Here is a 21,632-nt window from a genome sequence, read left to right on the forward strand (position 1 = left end):
GCCCAAGAGAGTGTTTTCAGTTTTACAGTGCACAGGTAGTGATGTACAAAAAGAAAAAGAACGTGCAGATAAAAATCTACCACTTACAACCACTTCCCTGAAGTAGCCGAGAATTTGCCATTGCATGTTCTCTGCTCCAACATCCCAATCCTGTAATGCGTGACCCAGCTTTACTTGGCAGATTTTGCGAATCAATGCTTCACTTGTGTCACGAAAATGTGACGAATGTTGACAATTTGGAGCAAACATTACGGCCCAACTCTAGCCTTCCACCCTTCGAAATATGTCCTGCGGCACCATTCCTAGATCGCGGCCCAGATATACCCCACGAAAATACGGTAGTTTGCACACATGAATTCGGAAACAGTGCCATACCTGCATCACGTACTTGCAACACCTTACTTATTAAGAATAAGTTGAACACTGTAGCCCTCGCAAAAATAGATAGCCTCGCTTCTTTCCACTTGTCAGTTTATGCACGGAGGTGTTCCAGCTGCGCTTTCCAATACAGCTAGCTGTCGCGAAAATACTTCAGTGGGACACCTATCGTATTATTCCTAGTCATCGTAAATCAGCAAGTCATTCCCCCCCCCCTCCCACCTTAGGCAAAATATCGATTATGCCAAAACGATCGATTCATCGCCCACGCCTACAAAGCAAACCGCGCGCCTCCCAATTTGCGAAAAGTATCCTCCCGAATGTCGCAGCAAAAAAAAAAAAAAAAAAAGAAAAGAACGAAAGAACCATGCTTTGTTATTGAATCCCCTACTTCTTGCGACTACAAAGTGAAAGGATGGCCGTAGAGAAGAAAAACGATTGAGGTAAGAAAGACAAGCATTCTTTAGTCCCGTTTGCACCTAACAAGGAACGGGCGGTCGTCCTAGCCACTACTGCAGCAAGGAGTGCATTCGAGAAGCACACAGGCTTCTCGAATGTACACAGGTCGTAATTATTTCACCTTGGAAGCAGGTCTACCGACATATAAACACTACCAAGGCACGCGTGATTCGACCGCCGTAAGTGCGTGAAAGGTACCGTCCAGATTGTCTTCTAAGCAATCAGTCACGTCATCAGTACCCATATTTGTTTTTAGTAACTCGGACAATAATTCGGTACTCCTGCCACTGAATCTCCTATTGCTCGTTCGGTCACGAGCAGCCAGAACAAAATTAAAATCACCCATGAGGACAAATTTCTTTTCTGCACTAAAAGAACTGCTCGACGTTCAAAGAATACGCCTTCTCCTCGACCCTGTTAGATGCGTAAGTAGATTACTCTCCACTCCCCATCAAAGTGGGCATAGCCGAGCATATTAATATGCCGTCCGATCAACATGAGAAGCTTGAGCAATATGTACCGGTAGCTTTCTAACAGAGAGGGCGCATTCCGCTTATCTTCTAACTGCATGGAAAACTGTCGCATAATACCTAGAAGTGAAACGTCGCACCATGCTCTCGGTCTCCTTCTCGTCTAATGTCGTCTCTCGTACCGCCAGGAGATCTTTGTCCCATGTCTGTTACAAGTCGACACACTTGGCTTTGATTTCTTTTCCCTGACATTATGTGTAGCTATTTTCAAAGGCAGTACATGAACCATTTCTACAAAAAGATGAAGATATCGAGAGCAAAGTGATGACCTTTCACATCTAGTACATTGCTAGACATTTCGTGCAGCACTGGGGCCGTCATGTAGGCTGACATAGCCAAGGCGTAACGCTGGATTTTTGTTGACTCGTATGTCAGTGGAAACGGTTGATCGCAGCCTGTAACCGGACACCCGGATCTGTTTAGCTTATAGATAGTATCCGCTGGAGGCTCCAAGACGCTGGCTGGAGGCTCACTAGTGACTTCGTTTGCAATACCGTCATGAGGTCGCTTTACGGTAGCGCTAATGTTTGCTAGGCGGCCGTCAGCGACGTCTATGGACGCATGGCTACTGGCAGGTTCGTGCACCTCGGTGTATGGGGAGCGCTTAGTTCCGCTATCCTTACCATTTGCGGCCACGGTAGCTCCTGGCAGTTCAGGTTCGCTGCCTTGGTCGTCGGGCATGTTGGTGTTCTCCACGGTGAAGAGCCCGTAGTAACTGCTGCTTTCTCCTCTCCTATGGAACCCTTAGCAGCATCCTTCACTTTGGCGGCATCCATTTGCAACTCCTTTTCGTGGTCGAAAGCAGCTCCTGTGGCCAACGCATAGGTGCGGATATAATCAGCCTCAACATGACCGAACCGCTTGAATTTAGCACGACGAAGAATTCCACGGTGTCACCGTTAGTGGCCAGCGCCGTGGAAGCGCAGGCATTTGTCTACTAGGCACAACCGCAACGGCCAGATCTATCGAACTCTTGGCTGCTGATGGAAGTCTTCAACACTAACACCTGGCTCCATCTTCACCAGTACTGTCTTTACAGTAGAGGCTTTTCTTCGCATACCATGAACATTCCACCATTCACGAGTAACAGAGATGACTCTTCCGATGGTTGCAAACGCCGGCCGTATGTCTTCGTCAGCAAATCCTGGAAACATCCAATGCAGCCACAGTTTGACCTGCTGGTCTTCGTGGTCGATGATCATGCACCGCCCCCTCTCACCTGCATTTCCTGCGCGGCTAGTAGCTGCATGGTTTCTTTGGAACTGCTGAGTGTCACCTCCTCGATGTAGTTAACCTGATACGTCCTTAAAGTGACCGTCACGGAGCATTCCTGTCTTAGTCAGGGTATCTCGGAAGTCCTCGGCCTTGAAATGCCAAAGTCGGTCCCAAATCAGCGCGAAGAAAAACAGTGCTTGAAACAATCCTTCCAATAAGAAGTCTTCACAGAAGAACCTTATACTCGTTATCTGCAGCAATCCTATTTCTGAGGCGGCCGCTATCGCCGCTCCGCTGGAGCCCATTTTACTAGCGTCCGTTCGATTGCGTGGCCGGAAATAGAATGCGAGCAGCGCTCAGGGTAGCAGGCTGCTTCACGTGCTGTCAGTATCTCGCGCTGCGCTTTGGATGTCGTCGTCTTCACCTCCTCCGACATCGTTGCAATAAACCTTGAGCAGTACTTCTCGATGCTAATAAAAGCCTAAAGTACCGTTAAATATTTCGCTAAACCTGTCAGACGGGGTAAGGAAAATGTGAACGAAGCAAAATGTAGCTAAGCGAAGCCTAGATCAGGGCCGGCTTTACTTCATTCGGCGTGCTCTGCTATCTATTTATTTTTATTTAAGAACATACTGCCAGCCTGAGTGTCAGGCTTTAGGCAGGAGTAGGCATACAATGCTTTGCAAAACATACAATTTACACAATGCATACATAGCGCCAATACACGGAGCCGTAACTACTCATCATAAATACAAGCCAACGTTAGACCAGCAAGCGACGCCCCGATGTGAATACAATACAACAAATGTGTCAATATATTGAGGACAGCGCGTGACAGAATGAAGATACACTTGTGCATTGGACAACATCAGCAGGTAAGGTATTCCACTGGCGAGTCGTTCTAGGAAAGAATGATTCTTTAAAAATCTTGGTTTTAGAGGAGTATTCTTTAACTCTTTTAGGGTGATAGAAACGTGTTGTGCGTGGGTTAGCGGTTTCAATATAAAGCGTTTTATCAATTCCTAATTCGTCATGATAAAGCAAGTAATAAAGCTTCATTCTTTCCCGGTAATGTCTTGATGCTAAGCTTTCCAGGTTGGCATCTAGTAAGAGTTGGGTTGGAGATGTGCGCCAGTTATATGCGTTATAAATGAATCTTACTGATTTACGTTGCACGCTTTCAAGTTTGATGATGTTGGTTTGTGTGTAGGGGTCCCAAATAGCGGCAGCGTATTCCAATATCGGTCTGATGTACGTTTTGTAAGCCAAAAGTTTTATGTCGCGTGTTGATTTTCCCAGTGTTCTTCTCAGATAACCGAGCCCTTTCATTGCCTTTTTTTCAACGTATCCTACGTGTTGGTTCCATCTGAGATCGCTTGTGATTATTAATCCAAGATATTTAAAACTTGATACTGTAGCTAAGGCATGGTTTCCAAGACAATATGTAAAGTGCAATGGTTCTTTTTTACGAGTGATTGTCATAGCGACTGTTTTTTTGTTATTTATAGCCATTTGCCACGTAAGGCACCATTCTTGTATTTTGGCCAGAGATGTGTTTAAGTCTACCTGATCTTCAAAACTACGGATTTCATGGTAAATCACGCAGTCATCTGCGAAAAGTTTGATTTTCAGTGGGATTTCACAAGCGATGTCGTTAATAAAAATCAAGAAGAAGAGTGGTCCTAGTACCGATCCCTGAGGGATTCCTGACTCAACTAAACAGGTCTGGAGGACACATTACCAACTTTAACACTCTGTTGACGAAAGGACAGATAAGCTTCTATCCATGCAAGCAAGGTATCATTTTTCAGTAAAGATTTTAGCTTCAACAGTAGTTTACTATGAGATACGCGATCGAAGGCTTTTTCGAAGTCTAAAAAAATAATGTCAATCTGATTATGATTATCTATGATTATGATTATCTCCTGCCAAGCCATCCCTCCCCCCCCACCCCCTCGGCCTTCAAACTCTTTTCTTTATATTTACCTATTCTCGATTCTTTTCTTTTTTTTTTTTTCTGGAGGACGCCTGATATTAAGATACAATTGTTTTGAGAGTTTATTAACGTGACCTGTGTATTTCGATGGCTGAAACCTGCCTTGTTGACTCGGGACACATCAAACTTATCATATCTCGTAAATTGTGTGAGTGGTTAGGATATTTGCGGTAAACGTTTAACGTTGCTCCTCTTTCTGCACGGCGGCGACGGTGTTCTACGCAGCACGTTGTCTTGACCCGCTAGCGGCTCCGGTTGCTGCGCGCGCTCCTGCCCCCATCGTTCGCCGCTGAGTGTACCTCCCCCACCCCCTCCCTCTTCTTCCTGCGAGGCTCCGATTGCTCTAGCGCCGGCTCAAACTTGGGGGCTGAAAGGAAGGCGGAACTGGTTACGAGGCCTACGACGCCGACGCCGCCGCGAAACCCAGGAACGGGCGAGCTGCGCTCTAAAAAACGCAACTGAGAGCGGCACTGGACAGAGAGCACAGTGTTTCTTCACACGCCTCCTTCCCGTCCATCCTAACTCGCGGAGCTATGGCGAGAGGGTGCCGCGTAGACGTTCCAGTGTGCCAAAAAAAAGAAGGCAAAAACTACGCCACATCCCGAGGCATCCCCATGGCTACTTGGGAAGGCCCGTCTTCGCGTCCCTCGTTTTGGGGGTTCTGCAAGCGAAGATGTTGCTTTTTTCACTTCAAAGAGCCCATGGCTGATGTCTCTTGATATTTAAAGGATGAAAGACAAGGAGGCCTGAGGCTGGCGGACAAAAGATGGGGTGGGGGAGGGAGGGGGAGGAGGGAAGGTTGAGCTTTGAGCGCTGATCAGCGCCAACTTCAAGCTCGCGCCCTATGCAACCGCACTGGTCGCCCACCCGGCACTGGCCTAGATAAGGCCTCTGCATGTATAGCCGTGTTTAGCCGAGCTATACTGCAGTTTACTTTTTTTTTTGCGCTTTCACTTTCGAAAATTCAGCGGGTTTTCGTTTTCCGCTTTTTCTTTCGGTGAATATTATTTTGTGCGTATTAAGTACGCTTCTTTCGTAAAAAAATGTAGCATTTCCATGCACTGAAATGTCATTTATATAGAGTTTTGACCACTTTTTCAGCACCAGCAGTGCATTTACTAGTAATCAATGCCCATATGTTCGTAAATACAGTTGCACTTGTCGATGGTAATCAAATCTGATTTAAAGAAACCAGTGAGAAGGATAGAAACGATATAAAATGACAGAAAACTAAAGCATAAGTTTTTTAAAAACTTGGTTATCACTTTATCGTTGGGTTGCTCTTATAGCAGAAAAATGTCTGAAGAGGCGGAGTTTTCGCTATTTAATTCAACTCAAAACCGTCTCACCAGGCTCCTGACCCCCATAAAGTCAAACATAAGTTCTCTGCTTTCCCGATTCAGCCGGACGGGAACGAAAATTGGTGAGCTCTAAAGTCATTACTAGTAATATCTTTTTGCGCTGCAACTTCTTCTTTGTTAGGGTGCACTCTGTCGACATGCACTCGTGTTTCTTCATTAACGTTGTCTCCTCGAAGCCACCTCTTCACCTTGGGGCGCTCCTCACCTAGCGGTTATTTCTTCATCGCCGCTCCTCAGACGTCAAAGGGCGTCCGCCAAGTTCATAGAAAGCCTCTGTTGTTCCGCAGACTTCCCCCACTTCGCAAACAGGCTGACCCTTTTGGAGATGACTAGCGGAAAGCAGTGTGCTTTCCCGCTGCCAGCGTAGCTCCTTTGCTGCTAGCCGTCAGCCCGGCGCATGCTTAGAGACTTCGTCGCCAGTTCGAAGTTGTGCGGCACGGGCGACCGGGGCAACACATGGTCCTCAAGTATACGCACAAATGAACACGTAGCGCTACGTATACTTTTTTATTTCAAATTCGACTGGGTGGAACGCATGCTGAATAGCCAGAAAGGCAGAAAGGTATGAGTGTGATCCGCACGTCTACAATGCTACCTTCCTTGGTAAAAATTGGTTTACAGGAAAGGAAAGACTGTCAAACGTTTTCGGCGGGCACCTAAACCACATCGTAAGGAGAGAGAGGAAGGAGGAGATGAAAATGAGAAGAGAGAAAGAGAAGCCGTAGCGGAGGACCGCGGCCTAATTTCGACGACCTGGGGATCTTTAACGTGCACTGACCGTCGCTCAGAGCCCAAGGATGCCAGTCCGTGTGCTGTGCGATGCCAGTGCATGTTAAAGGTGCCCAGGAGGTCGAACTAATTCTCAGTTAAGACTGAATTTTGAAAATGAAGTTATTCCTATTTAGTCGTGTGTTTTTCGGTTTAAATGGAGAAATTCAATCCCTAGATATATTCACGGCATGAGGTGTGAGGCTACCAGATACGACCCTCTGAGAAACGCAGTGCGCTACATTATCGAAACATAACATCCGAAATTTTTGTATGTACCGCGATCCCCAGACTTAACGCGAACAACAGAAAGCGTGGCTTGGGCTGCCGCCGACGCCGACGCCACGAAACGGTAGTCATCGGGTGCTCTCGGTGCGTTTACGGCAGATGACGGTAGCTGGTATAAAGAACGTCTTGAATGATTTTTCGATTGTGCCCTCTCACCGCGCTACATACATACATACATACATACATACATACATACATACATACATACATACATACATACATACATACATACATACATACATACATACATACATACATACATACATACATACATACATACATACATACATACATACATACATACATACATACATACATACATACATACATGCACACATACATACATACATACATACATACATACATACATACATACATACATACATACATACATACATACATACATACATACATACATACATACATACATACATACATACATACATACATACATACATACATACATACATACATGCACACATACATACATACATACATACATACATACATACATACATACATACATACATACATACATACATACATACATACATACATACATACATACATACATACATACATACATACATACATACATACATACATACATGCACACATACATACATACATACATACATACATACATACATACATACATACATACATACATACATACATACATACATACATACATACATACATACATACATACATACATACATACATACATACATACATACATACATACATACATACATACATACATGCACACATACATACATACATACATACATACATACATACATACATACATACATACATACATACATACATACATACATACATACATACATACATACATAGATACATACATACATACATACATACATACATACATGCATACATACATACATACATACATACATACATACATACATACATACATACATACATACATACATTGTTGTGACCGTGCATGGTGTTCGCCTGTGGGCATGGTATTGATATGTGCTGTTGGTGCAAGGGCTCTAAGTGAGCCTGTTTCCATGAACCTTTTTGTGTGAGCATGCTTTGCTTTGTCATGACCCTGCAACTGCTAAGTTGGCCCTGTCAAGGGAACCTCAAGAAAAATACAAAGAAACGTCGCCCTGTCAGAAATAGCCGGATGTGCTTTTGTTCAAGTGTTCACCCTTCCCGTCGATAGGCGCTATTGTCAAGTGAGGAATGCCTATTGTCCAAAGGAGACGATCGGAGTAACACATCCGCTGACCTACAGGAGAAGAAAGGAGCATGATGATTACGGCCATTAGAGGATTTCCCGGGAATGCAGGAGAGAGTTGCAATTGCCGGAAAGGGACAATGCTGGGAGCAGTATTCGTGGCGCGCACGTACACTTGGGTTTCTGAGAAGGAAATCCACTTGCCGGAACCACCATATTGGATCTTTGCAGAAGAATCGAAATTTACCTCCTCGCCGTTCCCAAGCTCTACCCGCCAACAAGTGACCACGCCCGACGAAACAATACTGGACCAGTCAGTGCATCAGACCATCAGTGCAGTGATGTGATCGATTGGTTGCCGATATCTGAGGGGTGTGCCCTGGAACTGATTGGTCAGCATCTTCAGACAGGGGCTGGACATAGGGGATTTAAGGACGTTACAGAGCACGAAATCACGCTCTGAGCCCTGGGCAAACGGCTCATCCAGACGCTTCTGAACTCTTAACGCTTGCCATTTTTGCTGATATACCCTTTTTTTTCTTGTAAATAGGTTTTCTCAAAGTGCCATTAAACCTGCTTGTATATATTTTACCAACTTCGAAGATTCAATCCTTCATCAACCCGGAGTCTCTGCACGCTACCAAGTGAAGGCCGGGTCGACTTAGTCCCAGCGTCACGACAACATATGCACCCCGCCAGGGTGGCGCAGTGGTTACGGCGCCCGACTACTGTTCCCAAGGACGCGAGGTCGAATCCCGGCCTCGGCGGCCGCTTTTCGATGGAGGCGAAAAGTAAGCCGCCCGCGTGCTGTGCGATGTCAGTGCACGCTAAAGACCCTCAGGGGGTCGAAATTTCCGGAGTCCTCCACTACGGCGTCTCTCATAGCCTGAGTTGATTTGGGACGTTAAACCCTACAAACCAACCAACCAACCAACACACACACACACACACACACACACACACACATATATATATATATATATATATATATATATATATATATATATATATAGAAGCAGATAAATGAAGGGGAAATGAGGGTACTCGTTATAATACATGAAGGAAAGAAGACAACAGTCGGCGAGGCCAAGGAAAGCATTGGGGATTGTACTTTATGTTTTTTTTTTATTTTTACTTCGATAATCAACATAAATTAGTAATGTAATCTCTTTAGGGGAAAAATAATTAAACACAAAGTAGAAGGAAAAACAACGTGCCGATGGTGGGAACCGAACCCACGACCTCCGAATGTTACGTATATTCTGAACATCACCTGCACTTTCCTCTCGCACAACGGGAGAATGAGTATAGTATAGGCAAGCTTAGCTCAACAACCAAGAATACGAGGAGGACTTGTGCCCGAGAAAGGGCTGAGATTTCCCGACCTTCAAACATGCATTTTCCGCTTCATAGATAAGGTTAGCAAATCCCAGTGAGCTTCACTTGTCTGATCCTGCATGGTGCAAAAACATTTCTTGGTACTAGAGGGTGCGACAGCCTCAGCTTATACCACCATAATGACGCGGTCTCGTGCCGCTGCGACCCAACCAAAGTCCTTTAAATTTATGCAAATGAAACGTCGCACCTGTTACCTCGAAAAAATCTACGGTTTACTATAATGCCCAAAGTAATTTTGTTTTAAAAAAAGAGAGTGAGGTGATGTGCATGAGATAAAATCCTAATTTCACGTTCAGCCAGTGCGATACCATGGATAGCTGCAGTGCTAATAACAGTCAGGCCGAGGAGTTAAAGACTCAGGACAAGCAGCAAAAGCAGCAATAGTCACCACTGGGGAACAGATTGTTACAAAGATTTAGGAATGATTAGCTCCTGGTTAACAATAAAGCTGGTATAGGACTCCTTAGTGCATGTGCCCGTGAGAAATACACTGCCAACATTTGCATGTTCCAAGACCACAAAAAACAAAAAGCGGTGAACTACATCCGACGCTCTGCGTTTGGTTTTGAATGCCCTGAAGCAAATCAAGCCGTAGTGAAAGACTCCGGAAATTTGGACCACCTGGGATTCTTTAATGTGCAGTGATGCACACTATACGAACGCTGTGCTTTTCACCTCCATCCAAACGTCGCCACAGCGGAGAGCCCTGCCCGCTGAGCCACACAAGTGAGCATAGAATGCCTTCGCAAGTTCAGTCTGAATAAGAGGCACCTAGCCAAAGTCAACAGAGAGGGACCCAAATGCTGAACGATGTGGGCAACTGTTTGGATACTCCGATCCCGATACCACACAGCTGATGCGAGCTTATTAAGAACACGACAACTACCTGAGGACTTCAGCAAGGAGCCTTGGTAAGAAGTTAATCTACATTAATATTAGAAAAGGAAATTGAACAATATAATTCAACCGTTTCAAATTGATTAGTATGGATGTTTCTGTCAGGAATGGAAAATGGGTGGCGAAAAACTTGCATCATAGGATGCTCGGAAAAATTCCATCAAACCAGACGCAAGACAAGGCCGCAGTCTCTCGCGCTGCATGTATGTGCAGGAGTGATGTATAAGTTTTGTTTTGAAAGAAGGAGTGTGTAGGAGCATTGTATGTTTCGTGTTGAAAGGTCGACAGCTCTCCGGTCGCTAGGTTCTGTGAAGTATGGTTGAAACAGAAACTAACTATAGTTTCTTACTCTTGCCCCGCACCGCATGTAACCTTCTCCAGGTTGTGAGATGACGTCATGTATATGGAAACGGTCTCCGTGTGCACGTGTAGGCGAAGAAGCAGAAAATACGATACTGACGATATCAGAGCTTCATTTCCCACGAAAGCCCGCTGTTTTGCGGATATTGGCACATCGACCACATTGGTCGTCTACTAGGGCACGTGAACTCACTGCATCCTTGACAAAAGGCCGTCCATGTGGACTTTCGTCTACGGGACTGACTGCAACGGCGCCAGCGTAGTAGAAAAGAACAAAAACCCATTGACATCAACGATAAACGACCACTCTTCTGCTAAATGAACTGTCAAAGAATGGGTCTCCTGTCTGAGTTTTGCAGAGACATTTGCTGTCGGAGTAGATATCAGCGGAGAACGGTAAAAACAAGCGATCCATCACGGGCTTGGCAGGCGTCGCAAAAAAAAACGTATAAGAGGCTTGCATCAGGCCGGCGTCGATGCGCTGCTTAGAGGAACGGATCACCCGGCGCTGCGTCACTGTCCGCGTAAAGAAAGGCGGTGGTGTGAGAAACAGGCACGACGCAGTCGAAGGGAAGGTCGATGCCCTCAATGAGAACCGCCATCTAACGGTACACGTTGCAGAACATAGAGAATACGCCTACAGTGTGGACTTAAGGACGGCAGGCGTCCGAACTGGAAATCCCAGCCAATAATACCGTTATTTGAGAAAGACGCACCAGCAAACAATTCTACAGTGCAGGAAGCATCCGCGATGACGACTAGCACTTTTTAGGCGATGGATGTATAACGGCCTCCGCGTTTGCAGTGCAAATCAAGAGCGCCGATAGTTGCAGGGTGACATTGCGAAATAAAGGGCATTACATTACCTAGAAAAGACGGGACGGGTTTCCACAAGCGTAAGCACTCTAACGCCGTCAGCAAACACTTCAGTTACACTGATCTGGAAAAGGCGATGCATTGAAGGAAAACAGAGGGCATGTTAAAGAAAAAGATTACTTTCGCCAAAAACGGAGCTTCTTTAAGCTGGGAAAGGCAAAACATTCAGCAGATACACCTAATACCGCCTACTTATGACTGACTACTAATACGAAAAGGGGGGAAACAGCTGGATAGGATCACGTAGCTACAGACTTGTTGAAGGACGGAGGGGATATCGTGCTAGAAAAACTAGCCACCCTGTACAATTCTCGAGGACAATAAAGATACCAAAGTTATGGTATAACGCTAACTTTAGCTTAATTCATAAGAAAGGGGACCCATAACGGCTTGAAAAATTAGAGGTCAATCACTTACTATCCGATACCTAGAAGGTGTTTATTAAGGTAATCGCTAATAGGATCAGGAAAACCTTAGTCTGCAGCCAAGCAAAAGATCAAGCAGGTTTTCAGAAAGAGTACTCTATACCATCGATCATATACATACTGTCAACCAGCTCGGTGATAGAAAAGTGCTCGGAATATAACCAGCCTCTATATATAGTATTCATTGACTACGAGAAAGCATTTGACTCGGTCTAAACCTCAACAGTCATGCAGGCATTCACATACGGCTCGTATGTGAAAGAACACAGAGATATATATAGTGGTTGCACAGCAACCATAGTTCCGTGTAAAGAAAATGATAAAAGTCCAATTTAAAAAAAATGTTAGGAAAGGAGACATGATTTCCTTAGTGCTGTTTGCAGCTTGCTTAGAGGGTATATTTAAAAAGATGGAATGAGAGCAGTTAGGCGTCAGGGTCGATGGAGAATACTCAATCTCCAGTAATCTCAGTAATCTGCAATTCGCTGATGGCATTGCCTTGTTACGTAATTCGAGGCCCATTCCAATGAATGATTAATGATCTGTACAGAAGCAGAGAGATAGGCCTAAAGAATAATATGCAGAAGACTAAGGTAATTTCCAGCAGCCTGGGAAAGGAAGAGCAATTTATAATAGGTAGCGAAGCGATGGGAGTGGTAGGCGAATATGTCTACTTAGGACAGGTAGTAACGGCACACCCGGATCACGAAAGGGAAATAACTAGGGGAATAAGACTGAGATGGAGCGCATTTGGAAGGTCTTCACACATTATGACTAGCAATTTACCGGTATCGTTTAAGAGGAAAGTGTATAGCAGTTGCCTCCTACCGGTACTCACCTATGGGGCTGGAATATGGATGTTAACGAAAATGGTTCGACTTAAGTTGAGGACGAGGTAGGGGTAACATAAAGAGATAGGAAGCGCGCAGAGTGGGTAAGAGAAATAACTCAAGTTACTGACATTCTAGTTGAAATTTAGAAAAAGAAATGGGCATGGACAGCACATGTAGCACGTACAGAGGAAAACCGATGGTGTCTAAGCGTAACCAATTGGATTCCAAGGAAAAGTAAGCCTGCAAGTGGGGCGGTAGAAAATTAGGTGGGTGGATGAGGTTAAGAAGCTTGCAGGGATCAAATGGACGCAGCTTGCGCAGTGTGGGGTTAACTGGAGAAAAATTTGAGAGGCCTTCGCTCTGCTGTGGGTACAGTCCGGCTGATGATGATTTATATGAAGGCGAAAGCTCGCTTTCGCACTGCGCAAGATGCCCGATACCTCCGCTTCCTCTTGCGGCGCGCGCCAGTACGTAATAAGTAGCGCTATGCACTTCGGACTCTTTCTGCTCCTCTGATGGCGCCCTTTCCACTCCTTGGCATCCCCTGACAACACCTTGCTACCATTTTGCATGCCGTCGTCCCACTTGCCGCTTTCGTGGCTCGTTGCTATGGCAACCAGTCAAGCATGGCGGGGTATTTTCACAGCTTACTGCGAACGCTTCCCGCCCGCGCCACGCAAGAGCCAAATAAGGTTTTTGCCTTTAAAGGCCCCTTTACTCCAAACCCAGCCGCGGCGGCTAAGTGCTTGCAGGGCGCTCGACTACTAAACCGGGGGACCAGGGTTCGATTCCGGCCGGACGCGTTCAAATGGAGGCGAAAAGCAACGTGCCCATGTACTACGCTATGTCAGCGCACGTTAAATAACCCTAGACGGTCGAAATTATCCGCACTTCTCGACTACGCATTCCCCCATCTCCTAAGTAGGTTTGGGACGTCCCAGACCACGTGAATCAAACCCATTAAAAACCACCTAGTTTAACACCCGTTCATTTTGGTATATGTAATCAAATTGGATGTGTTTTTTTTTTTTTATTCTCCCTAGCGAAATAGGGTCGGCTAATTTCAGTTTGAAGCTTCAGAAACTATATTACGGTTGGTTTTGCAAGGCATTGTTATCGTATAAAAGCCTTAGAACCGTCAGAAGTCTGCAATACAATTTGTGAAGTTTAACGTCCCAAATCGACTCAGGCTATGAGAGAAGCCGTAGTGGAGGACTCCGGAAATTTCGACCACCTGGGGTTCATCAACGTGCTCTGACATCGCACAGCACACGGAGGCCATTCTATTTCGCCTCCATCGAAACGTAGCCACCGGCGGTCGTAATCGAACCCGAGTACTCCGGCACAGTAGTCGGGCATCATAACCACTGCACCACTGCGGCGGGGGACAAGTCTTTAATGCACGTAATTAAACGACGTGAACAATATTCTTCAGGGCTTATTAATATCATCCACCAAAGAAGGCAGATAATTGCCCAAAGATGGATCCGAGTGAATGTCGTTGAGATATACACATAACTAACGAAAATGAGACACTTTGTGTTTACTTGCTTCGGAAGTTTCCTCTTCATTTTCTGCACCTTATGATCGTATGAGCTCGGTTGTGGGATGCTACCACGAAAGTACGCAAATGGTGGAATGGGTTTAATTAAAAATTGACTATGTGAGGGCAGTGTTCACAAGCGTTCCGCTAAAATGGCTATAGTCGCCATAATGCCGAATCGGAATGTTTTTCGCATACAGTTGGGGTGACGCACATTAAATTTAATTTTCTATCGCCGATATTGTGTCAGTGTAGTTCTTAATGTACTTACCAACATTCTTGCGGGGGCTGCAGGCACCAGGCTTCCTGGTGACTTCAATCCAAAAGCCCTTGCCTGTGGCTACCGGGTTGGTGTGAAAGTAGAACGTCACCTCATCTCTCTGCTTCGGAAAATCCACAATCTCTGGAGAAAATAAAGAAAGCGAAACATGGTAAAGCAATATCGTCGCACAAAAAAAGCCATTCCCCTCGCGCACAAAGCAGAACTAGATTAAGAACGGTGAGTTTAAATTTGCTGCTTTTTCAGAAAACAGTACAATCCTTTGGAGCAGCCGTGACCGCTATAGAGATTTGCGCTTCCTATTACAAGTTTAAACTGAATATCATCCTGTAACCGGCATTGCTACGTCACGCGCTGCCGTCTGCAGATGCCCAAATTTCTTCACACTTCCCTGTTTCGAAACTCCAAAGCATAAATCCGTTAAACCAATCTTTTTTTTTTTTTAATTATTCTCCGTAGCCGTAGCAACATTTAAAATTTCGTGAGCGCTATTGCGCTGAGCGCTGCGGCGCTGCAAATTTTGGCTGTCCCGCGCAGTCACACTCACTGATGGGGGTGGTGGCGACAAACTTTAGGTGAACTAGAGTCTTGCATTGGGCTTGTTGGTGCGAATACATACTAAAAATCGACAGCGCAAATAGACACGGACGAACACACACCAACAGGAGAGGCGCTGTCCTGTTGGTGTGTCTTTTTATTTATTGAAACTTTTATTTATTTCGGTATTGCAATGCCAGGACAATTCGCAGCGCCGTCAGAGCAAGCTTTATAAAACGGCACCCTATTAGAAAAATAGGTTCAATATCGAAGACCCATTGCGGGCCATATCAGATATTAAGCTGATAAGAACCCACCGGTGCACATCACTCGACGACGCACGTGTCACGGGGCATTCTATGGAGCTGGAGTGTCGCTTCACCTTCGCTCTGTTTGCGAGCATCCAAAATTCGCTTTGCACAGCGTGGAACTTTCGAAATTCTAAAATCTGACATCACTATTATAGACTGATAACTATACGCATATATTTGTATAGTCAGACGCCTAAATATAAGAATTAAAAAAATATCAACTTCAGAAATAATTCGCCAGCCCACTACTCTCACGACTCCCGTTTTCCGTTGTGGTAGCTTTATGTTTACACGCAGCCTGCCACAAATCCTGCAGTGTTGACCTCAGCGCACTAACACAGAGCTCTGGTAAGTGGAAGCACATTTTAGGCGAAAAAAAGGCGTCATATAGTGCGTTAGAAATAGAGCTCTAGTTTTGCTAAGTAAACCATTTTACCTGCATTTGTCTGAGGCCACCAGGTTGGGGCAGCAGCGATGCTCTTATCTTTGTCAGTGGCTTTTGTGACGTTACGGGAGCACACGACATGACCCCATTGGCAGGAGCCGTCAACTTGGGCAATAGTGTTTCAATCGAAGCAAACCAGTTATGCTTGTGCAAAAGCGTGGAAAGCCGAGATAAAGCGTGCAAAACGCATGATATTTCGTGATTAGCCCCTAGCTAAATGGCCCGGAAGAGCAACTGTATCGCCATCCGGGCTCTACGTATTGCCTATTACATTTGGGTGATGAGCGTAAAGTCGCGGGATCGAATACCAGCCGCGGTGACCACATTTAAAGTGGTGGCCGCGAGTGCGAACACACCTGCAATGTTAATAAAAATTCATAGTTCTCTTCTACAGTGTTTTTCATAGACCACGCGCGCTTCGGGGCGTTATTCATCCAGCACCACCTCATGTCATATACCATACTATACCATTCCATACAATGTCATACCACACCATATCATACCGTACCATATCTTATCATACCATATCATACCGTACCGTACCATACCATACCATACCATATACCATATCACAACACACATCCAACCATACCACAATTGTTTTGTGATGTCCGCCATCCCGTGCTATAACTATTATGCAAAAACCATCTTTAAACCTAGCAAAAATTCTGTGTTTAAAATTTATTGGTGGGCTTCGATAATATTTCTATGGACGAGTGGCTGCCATTGTGATAAGGAGCCACAAATCTGGCTTTGACGTACAGCCAAGCACTCTTTCCGGGGCAGGACATAGCAGAGGTCGTCGAAGTCGGGGCTGAAATCATTTCACCTTCCTGGGTTGTCCAGTTGGTTCTTTCTTCATGAACAAGGTTTCGAAACACGAATACTCCTCACGAGGATGGTCAGCGACCTCGAAATTTATAACCTGGTTAAGAGCCCTAATTCTCCTAGTAACGTTCCATTATGTAAGCTTGTAAGTTGCCTTCATCATCCGCAAAAGTTTTCCAAAGAGGAAGCATTTTGAATTTTTTGACAATCGAGGCGAGACAAGAAAGCAGCTCGCCTAAAGAACTAGCGTACCCGTGTGTCCCCTGCGCCGGCCGCAAAACTTCTGGCCACCGACGGCCAGGTAGTCGTTGCGGCAGCCGGGCGACTCCTCCAGGTCAAAGTCGTGGAAGTGTACCCGCAGCGAGCAGACGTCGCCCACTCGCTTGACCCGGTATGTGCACTCGAGCAGTGCGGGGTAGTCCAGGGGATAGCCGTAGCTGGTGAAGTTTCCTTCCCCGTCGAAGAGGCAGTAGTCGCACACGCCCTGGTGCACCAACCGGCTGTCCGCTGCAGCACAAAGCACTCCACTCAGAACATAGTAAAGGTTCACTTCGGCATTATTGGTCGGCTTTCACCGGTTTCCCTATCCCTAAAAAGGCCGGGACAGGTGCGGCCCTGTTGCCTTACAGGGATTCAAGGAAGCAAATCATGCAGTAAGGTTACTTCTCGCGAAACAGTAGATGGACAATGTTGCGCTAATAACCATTTTTTTACAAGCTATATCAACACCTTGCATATACATCATCAGTAGAATGTGAAAAAAAAAAAACACTACAAAAATGCTGCGAAATCAAGGTGTTAAAAGTCAGCTTGAGACCAAGCGTGCAATACAACGTAACTTATGTGAATTTGAACTGCCATGTCCACAGACTACTACTGCTTCATAGCAGACCCAATCAACAGCTCGCTTTGGCACGGTACATTCACAACGGGTAAAAATGCACAAAATCTACGTCCTCCTGTTAGCCGATGTTGCCGTTTCATTTCGGCCGAAAACTGCGTGCTGCGTTCAAAAAAATCATAAAGCGGGGCCTTTTGAACCTCCGCTTCATGACTGTGTTCAAATCCTGCATGCCCTCTATGGAGCAAATCTTTGAAGAGTAGACCTCCTGGCTTCGCACATCTGCCATGCCAAGCAACTATATAGGGGTGAGTAGCAGGAAAGGCCCAGCAAATGTTTACAAAAGAGAGAGGACGCATAAGCTCTGACTAAAAATTTACAGGCGTGCGCTTAAATAAAACTCCTTGCGTGTGAAAACTCGAAAGCATTGCAAGATCCTGGCCTAGTTTCGTTATGAGCTCTTTGTGCGTTGCGTTCCTTTTTCGACATCTACAAATTTATTTGCCTTTATTAGGTTTGTTCGTTTTCTAATATTTGTATGTACTTATTTTCATTTGTATGTTAATTTATTTTTGTTCTTTTTTGATCTTCTTTTGCTTATGTTTTTTATTGTTTTTTTTTTTTTTTTTCAAGCTTACTGTCGCCGTTGTCCTTTTCCGTAGCGCCCCCCGGCGGCCTTACGTCAGACGAGGAGAATATAGACTAGTTTTCAGGAAGTCGACGTAGAGAATTTAGTGCGACTGAGCCACACTCATAGGAGTTGATGGCTTTTTTTTTTCTGCAATATATTTGATGTCTGTTAAAGCCTGGCAATAAATTGATAAACAAAAATTCGGCTTTGAGTAGTGGTTAACGTGCTCAGCTGCTGCATGGAAAGATTGTAGTTGGAGTTTGGCGTGGACACGATTCACTTATTTTTCTTATTTCCTTATTTTTGAGTACACGCCGTGATGAGAAATCGTGAAAACGCCGCTAATGAAGCAAGAAATGCTTTTGAATTGATAAAACGAAAGTGGCTGCGTTAGTGCATAATGCATCGCACAGGGTTGCAGCGCATCGCAATGAGCAACGAGAAAAAGAAAAAAAGGTTCTTTTTCACGACCCTTGCATCGCAAGTTGTCTTAGCAATGCAACAGCGTTTATCACAGCGAAGCTTAAGCAGTCCTTCAATACACCTTTTCATGAAGCTCCACGATAGCTCTATGGGGAAGCGTTGTGCGCTCTAAGCGGTGGTCCAGACGCGGCGCTGCGTACATTCTGGGGGCGTCGGGAAGGCAGCAGCGAAAGAGGCTGGCATTGCCATTTCAAAGTATCGCGGCAAGTCAACGTGCAGTTTTCACCTTCTTCCCTTTGTCAGTATATACCTTTGTTGTGCCTTGTATAGAGTGCGTGGAGGTGTCGAAGGGTAGCGCTTCCCTGCTGCCTATTTGGGGTGTCGCCCGTATAGAGGAGGAACGAAGAAAAGGTGTCGATATTCTGACTACCTACTGACAGAATGGTAGAAAATTTGAATGCTGTACCATCGGAAGAAATTTACAAGCTCTACATTTGATTTCCCACAAATGCATGTCTGCGAAAAGCGCTTCTAAGTAAGTAACATTGTTTGCATGGAGTAATGGATAGTTTATAGTGCGCTCTTGACACCTAAACACAGGGTTCGAAAACTTTTGCTGCATGCAATGCCGAGGATTTTTGTATTGCCTCCCCTGACGTATTTTTCCAATCCATAAAATTCCAACCCCCGCCCTTCCGTACAGCCAATCATACCAATTAAGTGTTGCCGGGGGCCATCAGACCTTCGGGGCTGCTTGTATACCGTGCACGAGACCGTCTGATACTGCTGCAGTGGATACTGGCGCCGGTAATGAACGTGAACGTACAGGGTGTCTCGCTGCAAGCTTCCTAATTGAGTGTCCGTGAAGAAGTTTACAACGTTGGCATGCTCCAGCTGCATTCAACCTAAGGAATTTATTTGGGACGGCAAGTATTTTGACACTTGAAGGACCGAAATGCTATTAGCAGGTGCCTTCCATTGCTTATTTGGCCTCTTGAAAATAAGGAAGACTATGCAGAGAAGTTCACCCTGGTCAAGATTGCATTCTCCAAAGCCTACTCGAACAACTCAGGAAATAAAATGCATGGGAGTTAAATTCTTTACACTAATATGGGTTATGGGTTTCAAATAATATTTGGTGGAAACCGCATAAGAAGTTTGCGAGTATTGTTTTTAGGTGACAGCTGCGTTTCTTCGCCGCAGAAAAACAATCACTCAAGGGATTGTGTGTGCCCATTACTTTAGGCTAGTGAAATATAATAGTTTAGGAGTCAACCGGCTGCTATTTAAGTAGCTATGTGAGAGCTCTGCAAAATAAGACTACATTTAGCGCATTTCTTTGTACTCTTGAAGGAATAGTTAGGCTTTCATGAATAAATAAATGCACTACAAATAAGATTTTTAATGCATAAAACATACACATTAGGCTATGTACCCGTTTATTATGACTAACATGCTGAAATAATCAACTTTTTTGTTTTCGTCTGCAGGTGACTGCATTATTTAGGCGTTATCACTGCGCACTGCTCTCTGGGGATTTGAATTTGGTGAAGCGATAAAAACTGCGTGAGAAATAAGCGTGGATAAGACATCGCTTGCTGGAGAATCGATCAACACATAAAATAAAGAGAAGCATATATAAGGTGGATTATTACTTCAAAAAGGAAAGAAAACATGCTTTAGTGAAATGACAAATACAAGTACAAGTGATAAGAAAGCCGCTTCAAATAACTCTTGGCTCTAGTAATTCAATGCTTGCTGAATTGGGAGCGCACATTCAATGAAACCGACTGTTAGTCCGATGAATAGGAGTATTTAAAAGCCATCCGTGGCACGACTAACGAGGCATGAGCAGTCGCAAGTTGCAAGTAGCTCAGTTGTGCGGGGCATCAAGATCTGGCAGAATCTTTGGGGGACTCTTGGTCTGCCTCAAATGTATATCCTTCAGGAACGTGGAGGAAACATATTTCTACGAAGGCAGTATATATAGCATAGCGCATATACCATACGTTTGTTACAATCGAAATTCTCGCTTCAAGATCTGAATCTAAAAAAACTTTCATTTGGGCTAGATGATGCCTACTATTTGAGGGATAAAGTAATATCGCCAAACTGAGACAAAATACAAGTAAGGCCGATGCGGGGCAAGCACTAACTACATCGGGTACGGGAGTGAGTAGACAAGCCTACTTAGTAAATATGCTTGTACTATGTTGCAGAGTTCTTTCTCCTTCACTTTCATCCATTTGCTTGAAATTTACCGCCATGTTAAAGGTTGTCTTGAGTCAATTTCTAGTGCTTCCTTGCTCTTCCTGTTCGACTGAAGGAAGAGTCCCATGATTCTTAGAGGTTTAACTTCCTTTACAGGGAGCCCATCCACCCATATTTCAAGTGGAGATGGAGGTTTGTTTTCTGTAATATGTCTAGTTACTCTCTGGCGGGGTGGCATCTAAAATTGTTTTCAGAACCTCTTTTTTGTCAACCCTCTGTCGTCATCATGGTCGCTGCTTAGGATTATCGGGCTACATAATAATGGTTGAATATACAGATCGAAAACTTTTCGGTAATACTTTTCTATAGCGGTTACCAAGCCTCCATGGAATGGAACATATTAGAAAAAAAACTTTCTATTGCGTCGCAAAATATTTGATGCCTAACTGCCAGCGTTCTGCCTCTTTAACAATCTATAGCGAGCGATTCCTAGAATATTTTTTCACCACCCCCATGAACTCACAATTTTTGCATTTACACTATCGTGTCCTAAGAATAATACTCTTGGTGCTGCAAAAT

At 44.8% G+C, this 21,632-nt stretch overlaps 1 protein-coding gene and 1 pseudogene across 1 annotated transcript in view; both read right to left on the bottom strand.

The window, feature by feature from the left end:
- The window catches only part of LOC146183224 (cubilin-like), a 184,804-nt gene that overhangs the window by 128,521 nt on the left and 34,651 nt on the right, over positions 1-21,632 (bottom strand). Inside the window, exons 2-3 of the mRNA XM_084608348.1 lie at positions 17,200-17,454; positions 14,818-14,949 (exon numbers count right to left, since the gene is read on the bottom strand). Of these exons, the coding sequence (XP_084464474.1) occupies positions 14,818-14,949; positions 17,200-17,454 (387 nt within the window). The remainder of the gene's footprint in view (positions 1-14,817; positions 14,950-17,199; positions 17,455-21,632) is intronic.
- LOC146183226 (U2 spliceosomal RNA) lies at positions 15,531-15,709 on the bottom strand (annotated as a pseudogene).

The sequence above is a fragment of the Amblyomma maculatum genome, chromosome 7 (genome assembly GCF_055883805.1).
Source record: "Amblyomma maculatum isolate TAMU_Amacu chromosome 7, ASM5588380v1, whole genome shotgun sequence".
Lineage (NCBI taxonomy): Eukaryota > Metazoa > Arthropoda > Arachnida > Ixodida > Ixodidae > Amblyomma > Amblyomma maculatum.